This window comes from Silurus meridionalis, chromosome 15 (genome assembly GCF_014805685.1).
Source record: "Silurus meridionalis isolate SWU-2019-XX chromosome 15, ASM1480568v1, whole genome shotgun sequence".
Taxonomy (NCBI): domain Eukaryota; kingdom Metazoa; phylum Chordata; class Actinopteri; order Siluriformes; family Siluridae; genus Silurus; species Silurus meridionalis.
The window spans coordinates 22,057,671-22,074,197 of NC_060898.1; the positions used below are offsets into that span (position 1 = coordinate 22,057,671).

The 16,527-nt window shown below is 38.0% G+C and overlaps 1 protein-coding gene across 1 annotated transcript; it reads right to left on the minus strand.

The window, feature by feature from the left end:
- Nucleotides 1–415: 415 nt before the first annotated feature.
- ripply1 (ripply transcriptional repressor 1) lies at nt 416–2,268 on the minus strand. The gene is made up of 4 exons (XM_046868134.1): nt 2,082–2,268; nt 1,831–1,909; nt 1,151–1,224; nt 416–1,015 (listed from the first exon to the last, which is right to left on the minus strand). The coding sequence occupies exons 1-4, from the start codon at nt 2,183–2,185 to the stop codon at nt 802–804; spliced, it is 471 nt and encodes a 156-aa protein (XP_046724090.1). The 5' UTR covers nt 2,186–2,268; the 3' UTR covers nt 416–801.
- Nucleotides 2,269–16,527: the final 14,259 nt, after the last annotated feature.

Below are 16,527 nucleotides of genomic sequence, written 5' to 3' on the forward strand. Positions count from 1 at the left end.
CCAAAAACTACATTTCCCTGCATCCTGGCATCTTTAGTGTGCTATTTATTAGGTCAGAGATGGAGATTATATCCATGACACACATTCTGTGTGTGTGTGTGTGTGTGTGTGTGTGTATGTGTCATGTAGTGGGAATAATTGAGTTGCTGGTGTCCTGGTTTATTTCACTACACTCCAGAAATAACCTGCTTTAATAAGAGCTTTGTGTGCCATGAAGCAAAAAAACAGAACATGCTAAAGTTTTATAATACCTAAAAAAAAATTTAAAAAAAGATTATTGAAAAAAAGTCATCGCAGCACTTGGCTGAGAATAACGTGGACCTCCTGTGACAAACCTCTCAAACAAACAAAAACTGAGGCAGACGCAAAGCAGACGCCCGAAACGATTAGACAAACAATTAGAGTCAAAACACACTTTCCTTCTTATGTATAGGTTTATTGTGTAATTTATACACAAGTAAAAAAATAGGACATAAATATATATATATAAAAATGTAGATATATACAGGACATAAATTAGGGACAAGGAAATAAAATAAGTATAAAAAAAATCTTGCATTTAAAAAGCAGGGACCCTGAGTCAAAACATTCATCCCAATGTGGGATCATTTGCTTGCTGTTACACATTTCCAGGAGGAAATTACAATCCGGAGAACCGTCCGATCCTGAAGTCGGATTTTTTTTTCAATCTGTGCAGTTTGTAATTTATTAGGAAGTTTTCTTAGCGATTCCTGGTCCTGATGGACCATCCGAAGCTCCTCTGGTGTAACGGTGCAAAGTTTCGAGGAAAAAAAAAAAAAATTAGTTATATTGGCAAAAACGGCCTTGAGGTTTGAGGCACTCTTTGTCTTCATCATCTTCTTCGTCGTCCCATTCGTCCTGTTCCTCGTCGTCATCCTCCTCGCTATCGGACTCGTCATAAAAGCAGATGGTTGCTTGGACTGGGAAGTTTTTCAGCAGAGCCTCGCCATCGCGGTAGAGGTAATCGTATGACTTGGATTTGGGCCAGAACAGTCTGTAGTGGAAAAAAAAACATAAATATTTAAAACGGTGTTCTCTCGGGCTGACAAAAGGATTTATGTATTAAAGTTTACACGCCAATTCAACAACGTGTTTCTCAATCAAAACAATATAAAAAAAGCGTACTGACCTGACAGGGTGCTGGAAAGGCAGAGCTTTGCCATCTGCCATGGTGTTGCTTGGCACCGTCGGCCGGGAATAAGGCTGTAAAGAGAGAAGAAAGAGGTGTAAGGATACATTTACTAACGAAAACATCCACCACAAGCTTCCTGCCTGGTATTTATGGGGTGATATGAGCACCAGCTACAAAGCTATATAGCACCTTGGGCTATTTAGGGTAGAGTAGCTTTGACTTGGTAGGTGTCAGGCTCAAAAAAAAAAAAAAAAGAAGCGAGTGGGAATCTAACCCAAACATTCCCCAGGCGTGTCTACTAGTCTTGGCAAACGTGTGCGAACATGCTGGAAGCTATTCTTCCTACACTTCGGTGCTGGGCGCCAATTCAGACAGCGGTGCCATATGGCAGTGTGTCTCAGCGCTCCAGTTGGTCCTTCTGCCTTTGCGCAGAGTTGGCTCGGTGTCAGAGGAACAGCTTGATGGTCACACCTTCTGCTCTGCCATACTGTTCCTAATGCACGCCACATGCCAATCTACAGACCCCTGGGGTTTTGCTGGAGGTAACCGTAGTTACTCTGCATTTTTTTTTTTCTGAGCCTCAGATGCTGAACCTACTGTATCTGGATAACAGATCTTTGCTTTTTGGATGCTCAGAGTACACAAGCAGGCCTACAGCTGAAAGAGAGAAAACTTACACAGATAAGCTTGGTCCTCCTGCTCACGGTATGCGAGTCCTGATCGGACATGAGCCACGGTCTCCACAGGACAGGCCTTCTGTGGACAAGACATGAGTCACGTGGTCAGGATCAATTAACACAATGTACTGTATGATGTCTTACATTAATTAAGGGTTCAAGACATGAAAGCGTTTGTCATTTAAGCAGCACTTAATTAAGGATGTAGTAAAAATAAGGAAAAGTGTTTGATTCTAATATCTAATGCTTACCTGCTGATTGGAGACTGTTCCATGCGTGGGTCCGCCGGGGCCGCTCTTAAAGACGGAGCTCCGGGGAAATTCATCTTGGAAACGACAAGACAAGCAGATTCCATCCTGTCGGTAGTCCAGAAACTCGAGAGAACGAATAAAACTCGGAGAAGGAGAAGGTAAAGCGCACAGAGGAATGAATGAAGCTGAAGTCCACGGACGCGCAGCTTATATAATGCTGAGCCGCAGAGTGGGCGTGGCGTAGAGGCGAGAGGCGTGGTGTGAGCGCGAGGGGGCGTGGTCAGTAGGGCTGGTCTTGACAGAAGTGGGGCACATGGATGAGTTTCTGGGTCCATCTGCCAAACTGATCCGGGGAGCATTTTGTCTTCAAGGCTGCAAATGTCCAGTTGTGTAAACAGCCAGTCACAGCGTGAGGGTGAGAAATCTGGTACCGAGAGGTGATTACAAAAACACAGAGGGGCAAACTTACACACCATCTGTGAGAAGGCAGACACAGGGGGGGCAATACAGAAAAAAAGGGAGCCATATATTAACAGTTACTTAGCCTTCACTGTGCTGATCAGCTTACATCAGTCTGCATTTTGCTTTTAGAGAATGGGCAAAAGATATAAATCAAAACACACAAATTCATAAAAAAAGTAGAGAGCAAACATTTAACACATTCGATAAGAGCAGTGTTCATATTTAGTAGTAATGACACAAATCCGACACGATCCAACGGTTTTAAGAACAATTATAAGTCAGAATTTAATTTCTAATGACATTATGTGAGTCGAAAATAAAGGTGAGACAGGAAAAGGTATTCAGGGAATTAAATATATATATATATATACAGACAGACAGACAGACAGACAGATAGATAGATAGATAGATAGATAGATAGATAGATAGATAGATAGATAGATAGATAGATAGATAGATAGATAGATAGATAGATAGATAGATAGATAGATAGATAGATGTAGCCTAAACCTTGTTTAATTTTCCCAATAAATCTACATTTCCATCCAGAAATCATCAACTTCCTGCCTGGCATAACTTCCATTATAGCTGGGAAAAAGATGACAGAAAAATACGTGTAGAAAGAAAAACTCTGAAGGCAAACCATCACAATTGAAAGAGGGACGTTTTGAGAATCAGGGCATCAGCTGAGTGTCTGTATGCAGTTTATTAATCAAAAAAGGGAAATTGTAACGTCAAGCAGCCAGTTCACAGACATACAACAAAGTACAAGCAACAAGAAGCAGATAAATATTAAGACAAGTTCAATTTAGATCACGATGAGAAAGAGGATAACATTTTATATACATATAAATTACAGTAGCGAAGTCAGTTGGGAATCTGCACAAAAAGATGCACTGACGAGTTTAATAGGTTGTAAAATAATAATAATATACTTATTAATTGCCGTCAGCAGGAAAGCCTCCCTGTAGCGCTCTTTGTACACTCTCCAGGTGAAATGTATATAATTTATACCCTATAAAGTAGATATTTAAAACATTCACATGGGCTTGGTGGATGAATTCATACCGTAGCTGATTAATTTAGTGATTTCTGAGCAATTGTAAACCGTCTGTCTATCATTAATGGCTGTCGCTGATCTGTGATCAGTTCTTCACAGGGCTGTACAGCAGTAAGCATGCGGTTAGAACTGATCCGAGCTCAGGTTTCTGCTCGGCGCACAATAGAAGCATGCGCTCACACTTCTTCCCCATTAAGACGGTGCCAAATATCTCACTAGACCAGCTTAATGAGCTCCTAATGGGGTCTTGATAGACTTCGTGGCTCCATTTGGGAAAAGCAAATTTGCAAGACAGCAGTGTGTTGACCTCCTGGTGGGCCAGCAAACTGTCAACAAGAAGGCAAAAGGAACAAATGGACAAAGCCAGGTAGCACAGAGACATAGCGCTAGTGCTAGTGCACACAGGCCCTGGGGAAGTGTATCGTTTTTAAACGAGTTGCAATTCAACAAAGCAGCAAGAGCTCTGAAATCTTCTTCAGCAACAAATATTGTGAAAAATATCTATAAAAAAAAAAATGCAATATTTGTTTAACAGATTGTCAATTCATATGGGCTATGATCACATGACAGGGTTATGTTTGTTTCACAGAATAACGGTAAAAAAATTATAATCAATTCTAAGGGTTAAAAATAATAATTGCATTGCTATAAATAATAATTATTTAAATTTTTTTGTCAAATAGAATCATATAAATAATAATAATAATAATAATAATAATAATAATTAGAGGATTATTATAGCATAAAAATAGCTATAAAATATAAATTATATATTATATATAAGTGAGTGTGAATGCAAATATCTTGTTCTGGACTGTTTTTTTTTTTTAACTGACATAAAAAAAATATTGATATATGGAAAAACCTCATATGAAATAAAGCAAAAATGCTAAGAGATAATAATAGTAATAAAAAAAAACTTTTTTAGTGTCTTGTCATTTAGTTCATTATAAAGTGTGTGTTTTTTTTTTTTTACATTTGAAACTGGGAACACGGATGTGTTAATGGTGTGTTTAACAGTTTCAGTGTTTTTAACATTGTGCAGAAATAAAAGGACAAACAGATGTATAGAAACTGTTGTTAGCATTTAGCTTGAGCAGAGGCCCCCGGCTAATGTCGAATCTCCACCAAATGTCTAATCTCCAAGATTAGATCTCTCAGGAAAACAAAAAAACCCACCGAGTTGTTTATTCTGCTCATTTGCGAGGAGGCTCGAGGAGGGGTGCAGCTGAGAAGAGCCGTGTAGCTCAGTGTGTTTTCACATTTGCTGAGCTTTGGAAACCCCCTGCCATTAACACCACCTACTTCTCCAAAGCTGCAGTGCTGCAGAGCTCCAGAGCTCCAGAGCTCCAGAGCACTTCTCCCCCGGAGTTAGGAATGTCAGTAATCACTAACCCGCTGCTCTCTCAGTGTTTTCTTTCAAACGAGTCAACATGAATCTTTAATTTAAAACAACACTCCCTGTCCACGTCATTCACTCCGAAAAGAATCCGATTTCTGAAAAGATGTCGGTCTTCAGCCTGAACATTTCACTCCATTCCAGTCCTAGTGTTTCTTCCAGGCTTTCTCTCAAAAGAAAAGAAAAGAAAAAGAAAAGAAAAGAAAAGAAAAGTTGTTTAAACAGCATGTCACATAGAATAAGAAATTAACATCTAACACACACACACACACACACACACACTTTAGTAAATGATATCTTGGCTTTCTTTCTTTTTACATTATATTTCTTTCTTTCTTTCTTTCTTTCTTTCTTTCTTTCTTTCTTTCTTTCTTTCTTTCTTTCTTTCTTTCTTTCTTTCTTTCTTTCTTTCTTTCTTTCTTTCTTTCTTTCTTGTGCTCTACCACAGACCATGAAAAGCCTTACATCTAACACACAAATGCACACACACACACACACACACACACACACACACACACACACACACACACACACACACACTTCAGTAAATGATATCTTGGCTTTCTTTCTTTTTACATTATATTTCTTTCTTTCTTTCTTTCTTTCTTTCTTTCTTTCTTTCTTTCTTTCTTTCTTTCTTTCTTTCTTTCTTTCTTTCTTTCTTTCTTTCTTTCTTTCTTTCTTTCTTTCTTTCTTTCTTTCTTTCTTTCTTGTGCTCTACCACAGACCATGAAAAGCCTTACATCTAACACACAAATGCACACACACACACACACACACACACACACACACACACACACACACACACACTTCAGTAAATGATATCTTGGCTTTCTTTCTTTTTACATTATATTTCTTTCTTTCTTTCTTTCTTTCTTTCTTTCTTTCTTTCTTTCTTTCTTTCTTTCTTTCTTTCTTTCTTTCTTAAACTGGTAAACTGGTACACATGCCTTCATTCCGAGTTACATTAATATTCATTCGATTACATTATGATGGTATTCAGACTGTATACTGGATTCATTGCTTTAGAGGAAATTCCTATCGTTCCTGATGTCTGACCTCCTGCATGGGAACTTTCTCAAAAATAAACCATATTAATCTTAAGATGGATTTTGGTCCTACATGGTTTACTCTCTCTTACTCCCTCTGTTTTACTGAAAATGAGAAGAAAATGTGAAACTAAAACGAAAAATTATTGAGCTCTGATTTCCAGATCCTGCATGATAAATCTGACAAATTGAAGTGATGAATTGATGAAGTGATGAATGGATGAAGTGCTGACGTGCTGATGTGATGAAGTGCTGATGTGATGAAGTGCTGATGTGATGGCTTTAGGATCTGATAGTCGAGGGCAAATCTAATTTCTTAATTTCATAACGTTGCTCTGTTGACTTCATTAATTAGTGCTAAAGTGTTGATTAAATTAACAGTAGATTAGTGGATTGTGTGGTGTGACGGCCGTGATGAAGTTTCACTGTCTGGGAGATTCATTTACAGAAGCGTGTCCGTTAGTAATCACGTGAACGTGAACGTGACGTGACAGTCAGGCTTGTTGTGTGTATCGCCTATTTTAGTGTAATTGGTTGGAGTGGATTTTAGTTCCATTGATTCTTTTCTTTGTTTCTTTCTTTGTTTCTTTGTTTGTTTGTTTCTTTCTTTCTTTCTTCTTCCCTCTGTCTGTCGTCATCTATCCTTCCTTTCTTCCTTTTTCCTTTTATGTATATATTTATATATATATATATAAATGCAAAAAAATTTAATTGTTTCTCATTTTTTATTAACACAGTTATTAATATTAACATTTGTGAACATTGTGTTTTTTATAAATGATATAAAAAAGAATTCTTTATAGTATTTTATAAAAAAATAAATAGAATAAATCTAATTAATGCAATACACCTTTTATTATTATTATGAAATTATATATATATATATATATATATATATATATATATTAAATACATGTAATTACAATAATACTATATAATACTATTTATTAAATAGTTTACATTTGTTAGACCCTATTTGGGTAAAGATTTGTGTGTGTGTGTGTGTGTGTGTGTGTGTGTGTGTGTGTGTGTGTGTGTGTGTGTGTGTGTTTAACATTTAATTTGACATTTTTTAAAGAGATCTACTTAATTGTTCTCCTTATTTCAGCATACTTTAACAAATGTCTCTATTCCTCGAATCATTAATAATCATTAATTTATTCGCCTCGAAATGTTTAAATTGTCAGGATTTTCTCCTTTTAAGAGAAATTCTTAAAGCTGGACATAAAACACTAAAGGATCCGTAGTGCTAGCATTAGCCGCTAGCCACTTATCACCATGGATTCTTTAGTGTTTTCATGCACAAATCGTTTCTTGGGTAGAGTGCGTAGCAGCAGCGTTACTCTGGCATTGTTGTGTATGTTTTTAAGATTAATAATAAAAAAAAAAAATGCCCTCAAAGTTCAAGGCGGAGACGAAACAAACACGAGGTCCGCCACTTAATATGTTCCTGAGGGAACATAGATTTTAATTATTTTCCGCACATAAAAAAGGATACATAAGTGTTCAAAAAAACCTCACACTAATTCGACCTGTAATCAGTCTGAGCCCAGTCATGCTGATCTCATTCCTCTGCACCAGGTCTCACTCACTTCTGCTCTGGTTTGGTGAAGTGTAAAAGCAACACCAGGCCTCACACCTTCAGAGACAGACTTCTGTCAGAATCTGTTGCTTGAAATGCCTTCAATGCACTTGCCTATTTTACTTTATTAACATGGCTATTTTACTTTGTAACACAGCTAGACTTTTGGAATAATTGTCAGATATCATGCTATGTTATTAATTTAAAAAAATTTACCTCGAGGCTGTATCCACAAGGGGGCAGGTCAGAGCAGAAACCAAACAAGCAAGTTTGTGTTAACTGTTACACAGAGCTAAGGATGTTATAGCAAATTAGTCAAATTTGGACTTTAAGCCAAGATTTTATGTGGAAATACTTCAGTAAGTAAATGAAGAGGTTGGGGAGGTTATTACTTGAGCTATTAACAATTCAACATTTTTTTATTTGAGGCCGTATTTACTCCAAAATCTGATGGCGATCATAAAAAAGTTACGTCCACAATAAACATTCTTATTTAGCAACTATGTGAACATCGTAATGTTGATCGCCATCCAGGATCTCACCGTGTTGCTGCTGCTGGCTGATTCACCATGGATTTTGGGTTGGTTATAGGCGATTCGCATTTCAATGCATAGCCGACGATACGATACATTAAAGATACATATGAAGCAGCTACTGATGCGATGTGATACGATTCACCGATATTACGATGCAGTTCGATCTGATTTCGATTCAACACAGTGTGATTACAATAAAAAAATAGGATACTGTGAATTTCAGTATTGTGCAGCTCTACCTCTGCCAGGTTAATCTGTATTCTATGTAAATCTCAGGACACGCTCAGGTCACAAATTGCTCATTTGTATCCAGTGCACAATTTTTTAGATCGACGCATTAACCTTTATTCAATTAAATTCATTTTTATTTGTATTGCCAATGAACATAGTCTCAAAGCAGCTTCACACAGATAATGTGGTGATAAAAAGGAATAAGATGTTCTTTATAAGTGTAAGTTTGTCCTTGATGAGGGAGCCGCTGGCGACTGTGGAGAGGAAAAACTCCCTGAGATGGCATAGGGAAGAAACCTTGAGAGGAACCAGACTCACGAGGGAAACCCGTCCTCATCTGGGTTGCACCGAACGTCCATTTATTACAGATATACGATGTTGTGAGGTGCAGTAATGATTTAATGCCGATGCATCGATGCTAATCGATAAACCACCATCTTCTTAAGATAACAAGCCAGTGAATGGCCATCAATATTTGGGCTCTAGAATCTACCGAACCCTGCCTTCATCACTGCCCTCTATCCTCTATCCTCTATGTCCTCTATATTCTACTGAAATCACACCTTTCAAAACATCTCCCAGTTAAACTCTTTCTTGTTCACTGTAATTGGTGGACGATAGACAAAATGTCACATCTGCCCAGAAGAAAATACCACCCAAAGTTCATGTAAATGTAGATCCATTTCAGGTCAGAACACATTCAGGGCACACGTCGAGGGGCAGAGGTCAGTGACGGAGTGTGTAGGTGCTGATGTGGGAAAGCTAGTCCTGCTTCTGGAACTGCAGTGACCTGATCGAGGTGCTACATGAAGCCTGGATGTGTGTGGAGGGGGTGGTGAGGCCTGGTGTTACCTCAGTTTGGGAGAGAGGTGTGAAGTGCACCAAGTGGCTCCGGCTTCCACAGAGTGTGTTCGAGGAACAAAAACATGATTGTATTATAACACATTTGATGATAGATAGATAGATAGATAGATAGATAGATAGATAGATAGATAGATAGATAGATAGATAGATAGATAGATAGATAGATAGATTTAAACTCACTACCTACTAATCAGTAGTCCAACATCTTAACCACTGAGCTACCATTTCCAATTCATCCCAAAGGCATTCAATAGTGTTTAGAGCTCTATAGCGGGAGATCTTCCACTCCAACCCATGAAAAGCAGATCTTTATGGATCTGGCTTTGTGCTCAGGGGTATTGTCATGCTGGAACAGGTTTTCTGTCTCCTAGTTCAAGTGAAGGGAAAATTCCATGCTAACGTATCCAACAACATCTTATATAATTGTGTTCCTCCAACTTTGTGGTAACAATTTGTGGAAGAAGCACATATAACTGGAAAAGTCTGGTGTCCCAGTAACTATTTTCTATAAAGTGTATCCAGCTAGTTGTCTTTTATTATTCATTTTTCTATGTGGGTTTTTTTTCCATCGCTAATGTGCTAATTTGCAATTACACCCAAGCAAAAGCAGTTTGCTAAATTCAGGGTTTGTCTTTTCAACAGTTAAAAATCTTCAATATTTGCTAAATACTCAATTAGCAAACAATGTAGATACTTGCTGACCTTCACGCAAGGAAATTTTCGCTCTAAAACTTCTAATACCTCTTTTATGTAAAAGACTGATATTCAGTTACAATGGAGCCAAAACATTACTTGAGTATATTTGATCAGATGATTGTAGAAATATCGAATATTCATACATCACTCTCTCCACAAAGAATAAAAAAGTGACTCCTATGATCAACAGACAAATTAGAAATAGAATAAAAAAAGTTTTGAGAAGATAAAAATAGGTCATAAGTGGTCAGTCGGGGGTCAGAGTGTGTGTGTGAGTACGTGCAGGTCGGAGTGTGTGTGTGAGTACGTGCAGGTCGGAGTGTGTGTGAAGGTGCTGGGCTGGGAACAGTTCTGCAGACTCTCCTGTTCCATGTAGACCAGTTGAAGGTAGAGAGACTTGAGGAACAGCGAGGGTGAGAGAAGTGTGCCGATGGAGGTGTGAGGGCTGGTGTCATCTCTACACCTTCCCAAATGAGAATCGAGGTGTGAAGCCTTGGGGAAGAGGAATGACATCATCAGGGTCATGACACAGAGAAGCACTGAACCAAGAATGGAGAGTCGCTGATTTTCATAATGGTGCCTGCAAATTAATTAAGATACGTTAGGAATTAAACACAACTAAATTGTGTTGTTAGAAGCAAAGAAAAAAACAACAACAATGGAGCGGTGAGACGTGATAAAAACGTGTATAAGCTGTGGAAATGTACATTTACGGCATTTGGCTAATGCCCTTATCCAGAGCGACTTTTATCTCATTTATACACCTGAACAGTTGCGGATTAAGGGCCTTGATCAGGGGCCCAGCAATGGCAACTTAATTTTGCTGGAATCAGACAACCTTTTGATCGAGTCCAACATCTTCAAAAAAAACCTTCAACCTTCAACCTTCAGAAAAACCTTCAACACTTACAAGTTAAAGCACCATTTCCAATATGACTTAAGCAAAAGGCTTCGAGTATCTGATACGAACAGAACTCGAGTATTTAACTCGTGTTGAACGGAGGCTCAAAGATGCACTCATCCTCAACACCAAGACACATGTTAGTGAAAAGCCAAAAACAGTTGATTTGTGAGGTTTTATTCTCTAAAATACAAATAAAAAATATCAAACAACTATGTAAAAAAAAACAACAAATTAGTAAAGCGATCAAAAAGGGATCTTCGATAATAAATAAAAACGTCTGATGTCACAAAGTAGAAGAACTATTAATATTCAATGGACAAATCCAATAAAAGTAATTCGTTTTAGATCAAATCAAAAAAAGTAAAAAAATAATAATAATCTATTAAATCATAAATGGAGTTGAGTAGAAGTTGAGCTTCTTCATTTGATACTCAGTAAAACTGAGTAACGAAGTACATTTACTCAAATACATCACTGCTCAAGACAGACTAGAGGCAGCATAAACAAATAGTTGCCATGATTGAAATTTCAAAATAAGTCTTGTTGCTAAATCAGCAAAAAACAAAACAAAAAAAAACTAGATAGTATTTTTTTTACTATTTAATACATTTTCTTAACCAGTTACTAGAAAGATAAAACTGTGACTCATTAACAAAGCAATTTTGTGACTTCTTTATATACTGGAAATGCACACAAGATCAGTATCTAGAGGTGCATCCAGAACAGGTCAGTATGAGGTCAGTGTTTGTGTCCAGGTCCGAGCGTGTAGGTGCCTGGGTGGGAAAAGTACTGCCGACTCTGCTCCATGACCTGTTCCAGTGAAGGTACTAAAGTAACAGAAAGTGTGAAAGAAGTGTGTAAGGCTGCCACATTTTGCCAAATAGAGCACAAGTGTGAGGTCTGCTGAGAAGCTCAAATCATTTGAAATCACGTGCGTGTTGACAAGAAATGAATACTATTATTAATATCACTGTGCCGATGCCTTATTGAGAATGTGGTTAGAAAACCATAACAAACATTTTACTTTGGGATTTAAAGATGCGTTTAAAAAAAGTATATATCAAGTGGCAAACATTCTCAGCATAACGTCTTTGCGTTCGATTCACGTGTACTGGAAATGTTCATAAATACAATGTAGACTTTATAACACAGTTCAGGTTGAGGTCAGTGTCCAGGTTGGAGTGTGCAGGCGCTGGGGTGGGAACAGATCTACAGAGCATTGATCGAAGTGTGCTGGTGAAGGTGTGAGGGACGGTGTCGCTTCTACACCTTCACAAATGAGACGTGAAGTGTGAGGCCTGCTGGAATTTGAACACAAGACAAAGTGGCACTGGACACTACGACTCTGAGGTCACACAAGAATCAAAGAAGAGGAGATGGATATGAATATGGAAGTAAAATATAATGATTAATTATGTTAATTATTATTAATTATGCATATGTGTGAAGATTACAGGGTTATAAGGCCATCTCCATAAATCAGCGAACCGCATTTGACAATACAACGATCTGAGTTTATCTGTATAGATTGGAATTTTTCCAGAATTAGAAACAGGTTTATTGGACAAGTGTGTTGACACACACAAGGAATTTGGTTGCTGTTGGTGACTTTTAAAAGTACAGACATAAATAACAACACTGTACATTTAGCTTATAAAACACAAATTAAGATAGTTTTATTAACAATTTTATTTATATTTACTAATCTGACCTCAATCCCTGTTTTTTTTCTCTCACAAACTCAGTGGTTTTCCTGCTTCCGAACACAATGGATCTCTAAGAAAGGAAAGTGTAAAACACTACAGTTTAGTATATACATATGATGATTATTAGTATTGAAGTCATTTACCGTAATTTCCGGACTATAAAGCGCACCCATATATAAGCCACACCCACTGAATTTTACAAGGATTTTTATTTTGAACATAAATAAGCCGCACCTGTCTATAAGTCTTATCTACACTGTCTACACTGAAACTAATGAACTTTACACAGGCTTTACCGAAAGACAGTGTCTGTTACACGGTGTAACAGGTGAAATATGTTGTGGCTCCTTTAGGAGCATAGCGGTATTTTGGGAATAGCATGCCACTGGATTTTTCTGCTATTACTGCATGTGTGCAAGACCGAGGAATATGTCCTTATTATTTTCTGATGCTCATTTCTAAGTTTCTTTGACTAACCCGTAACGCTGTTGCAAAAACGCACGAGTTTTGGAAACGTGTCTGTGCTTATATGATTTCTGTTGTAACTGGAGTTAGTGAGCTCTCCTTCACCCAGACTCAACACGTTACAACGACTTGTATCTAAACAGTAGCCGACCAAGAAAGTCATTGTTCACTGTCCTTCCTTTCACAACTATTTCTCTCTGGAGTTTATCTTTTGGCATCGTCGTGCTTTAAAAAAAAAAGTTTTTTCTCCTGATGTCGTGCAGCTCAGAACACAGGTGAGGTGCATTTTTTCGTTTCCGTTCGGAAATTTCATTGGTCTAATGTTATGGGGTTCAGTTTTTTGGCTTGAAGTTTGTGAAACCCGGAAAAACACAGGAAAAATTTATAAATTAGCCGCTTCATTGTTTAAGCCGCGGGGTTCAAAACATGGGAAAAAAGTAGCAGCTTATAGTCCAAAAATACGGTAATAAGGAAATATAGCCAGATATCAAATACATACATATCTCTGATATTATTGCCATGATTTATACACATTGTAAAGAGATGTAATAATAGATAATAAGAAAATTATAGGGAAAAGAAAAAGAGGCATTAAAAAAACAGGTGGAGAAAATGGCATAAAATAATATTAATAGTATACAACATATTATTATTATTATTATTATTATTATTATTATTATTATTATTATTATTATTATTATTCAACATTAGTAACTACATCACTCACAGGTCAGTCTGAGGTCAGTAAAGATGTGCAGGTCGGAGTGTGTATAGGTGCCAGATTGGGAACAGTTCTGCAGACTCTACTACATTGTATCGTGTAGAACCGGGTGAAGGTAGAGAGCTTTGAGGAACAGCGAGGGTGAGAGAAGTGTGCCGATGGAGGTGTGAGGGCTGGTGACATCTTTACACCTTCCCAAATGAGAATGGAGGTGTGAAGGCTGAGGGAGGGGGAATGACATCATCAGGGGTCATGACACAGAGCAAAGTCACTGTCTTACTCACTTTATAATAATACAAGATAATAATAACAACAACAACAATGATAATAATAATAATAATAATAATAATAATAATGTGTGAATACTATTTTCACAAAATATCTAAAAATATATATGAATACATTAATGCTCTAATATAAGTGATATTTCCCATACAGTATTAGACAAACAGTAATTTTTACATGTATATATTTTAAAATAATGAACTAATATAACAAATTTATGAATATATATTTGTGTTGTTTAGTAGCTAAAGGTAAAATTACGATGTGATCCCTGGTTAAGGTGAACCTGACAATAGGTGTTTCGCAGAACGGGTCAGTATGAGGTCAGTATTTGTGTCCAGACTCGTGTCCGAGTGTGTAGGCGATGGGGTGGGAACGTTTCTGCAGAATCCACAGTGAGAGTAGTGCGCCTACGAAGGCGTGAGGCCTGGTGTCGCTTCTACACCTCCGTCAAATCAAAGCCGAGGTGTGAGGTCGAGGTGAAACGATATCAACAGGGACACTGTGACCCCGAGGTCACATGGGAATCCAGATAAGGAGTCATATATTCGGAAAAACGAAGCGTGTATTTTGTCTTGAATACACCAAATTTTTCCAGAGTGCAGGATCAGCCATGATACAGCACTCCTGGAGGAGAGACGCTTTCTCAAGGGTCCCACAGTGGCAGCTTGATGATGAAATTCCTGATCTTCTGATCGATGGCTTTACAATGGTGGTTAGTCTGAAGTTGTGGTTTCAGGATGATTAAGATGCACAGGACATTTTGGTATTTCAGAATCTCAGAATGGAGTTGAAGGACGTAGGACCGTGAGGATCGTCTGTTCTGTATAGAGAACTGGAGGAATAGAGCAGAGGAGAATGTTTTCATACTGTCTCACACTATTATATATAAATGTTTCAGTAGTGCACAGTAACAAAGTAAATGTAATTCATTACTGTACTTGAGTAAATTTTTTTTGTGTCTTCGTACTTTACTATATTTCTCAGGTCAATCTGAGGTCAGTGTTTGTGTCCAGGTCAGTGTGGGAACTGTAGGTGATGCACTGGGAACAGGACTGCAGGCTCCACCGCGACTCCAGAAGAGGTGAGAGAAGTGTGTATAGAGGTGCGAGGCCTGGTGTCAAACCTACACCTCTTTAAATGAGTGAAGTGGACATGAATGGACATGAAGAAATCAAAAGTTAAATCTGAACTGAACGCAATGACGTTGCAGAACGTAATGGAGGAGTTTCTTCTTCTTCTTTTGGCTGCTTCATAGCGCTCTGTCTTCTACATCTGCCTCTTTCGAACCAACCTCCTGCATGTCTTTCCTTCACCACATCCATTAACCTCCTCCTTGGCCTCCCTTTATCCTGAGCATTCTTCAACCACTTCATATATCCCCATGCCCTTCCTCTGCGCATGACCAATCTGTCCATTCTCATGAAAATTCTCCTTCCACCTTCAGCTACGTCTCCTGTCATATTGTCAATGCCAAAGAACAGAGAATAAAGATGTACAGTGGTGTGAAAAAGTGTTTGCCCCCTTCCTGATTCCTTATTTTATATATAAATATTATAAATAAGAAATCAGAAAGGGGGCAAACACTTTTGCACACTACTGTATATAAATAAATAAAGGTGCCAGTGTAATATGGAAGGGTTAAAACAAAAACTACGGTAAATCAGCAAATTTTGTATTTTTCTGTTGCAGTGATATACCACCTACCACACCGATCGAGGGTCGCTATTAGGTCAGGGCTGAAGTGTGTGTGGAGGTGCTCGGATGGGAACGGTATCATGGACCCTGTGCCAGGATGGAGAGAGGGAGGAGTAAAAAGGGTGAGAGAAGTGTGCTGATGGAGGTGTGAAGGCTGGTGTCGGTTCTACATTATTCTTAATAAGAACGGAGGCGTGAGGAGAGATGACAGCAGCAAGGTCATGGAGTAACACCGAAATCTCTGACCTCATGCGGGCAGATATTTTATTTTTTATTTCGTTTTATATATATATATCCAAGGTCATTGGACTGATTGATTGACAGAAATCTAGAAATGCTCAGTTTAAAATCTTAGCTTTTAGAGGAAGTGGCAGCTTAGTGGTCAAGGTTTTTGGATCGGAAAGTTGTGAGTTCAAATCCCAGGACTATCAAACTGCACTGCTGGGTCCCTGAGTAATGCCCTTCATTCTCAATGTCTCATTTGTATTAATAAGAGTAAGTTGCTCTGGATAATGGCATCTGCCAAATGCAATAACTGAAAATGTAAACTAGTTCAGAGTTTGAGTCTGATCCAATCACTGCTGAAACAAACCAGTTAGATTGGAATTTGGATTTCACTGATTTATTTATTACTCTGAAGATCTTTATCTATGGTGCAAAATATTCTATAAAACTGGTTTAAAAACCCTCATTATTTCAGATCTTATGCTAATGTCTAAACCTCTGAAACATCACCTCTGTAGAAGTGCTTGATGAAAACTGGAAAGCATTTCTGAAGACGACTCAAT

Excerpts from the sequence above, each read along its gene's own strand:
- ripply1 (XM_046868134.1), bottom strand. The coding sequence starts at position 2,185 with ATGGAATCTGCTTGTCTTGTCGTTTCCAAGATGAATTTCCCCGGAGCT. Across the intron at positions 1,910-2,081 it reads GAACAGTCTCCAATCAGCAG|AAGGCCTGTCCTGTGGAGAC; the intron begins GTAAGCATTAGA and ends TCTTGTCCACAG. Across the intron at positions 1,225-1,830 it reads GGAGGACCAAGCTTATCTGT|CCTTATTCCCGGCCGACGGT; the intron begins GTAAGTTTTCTC and ends CTCTCTTTACAG.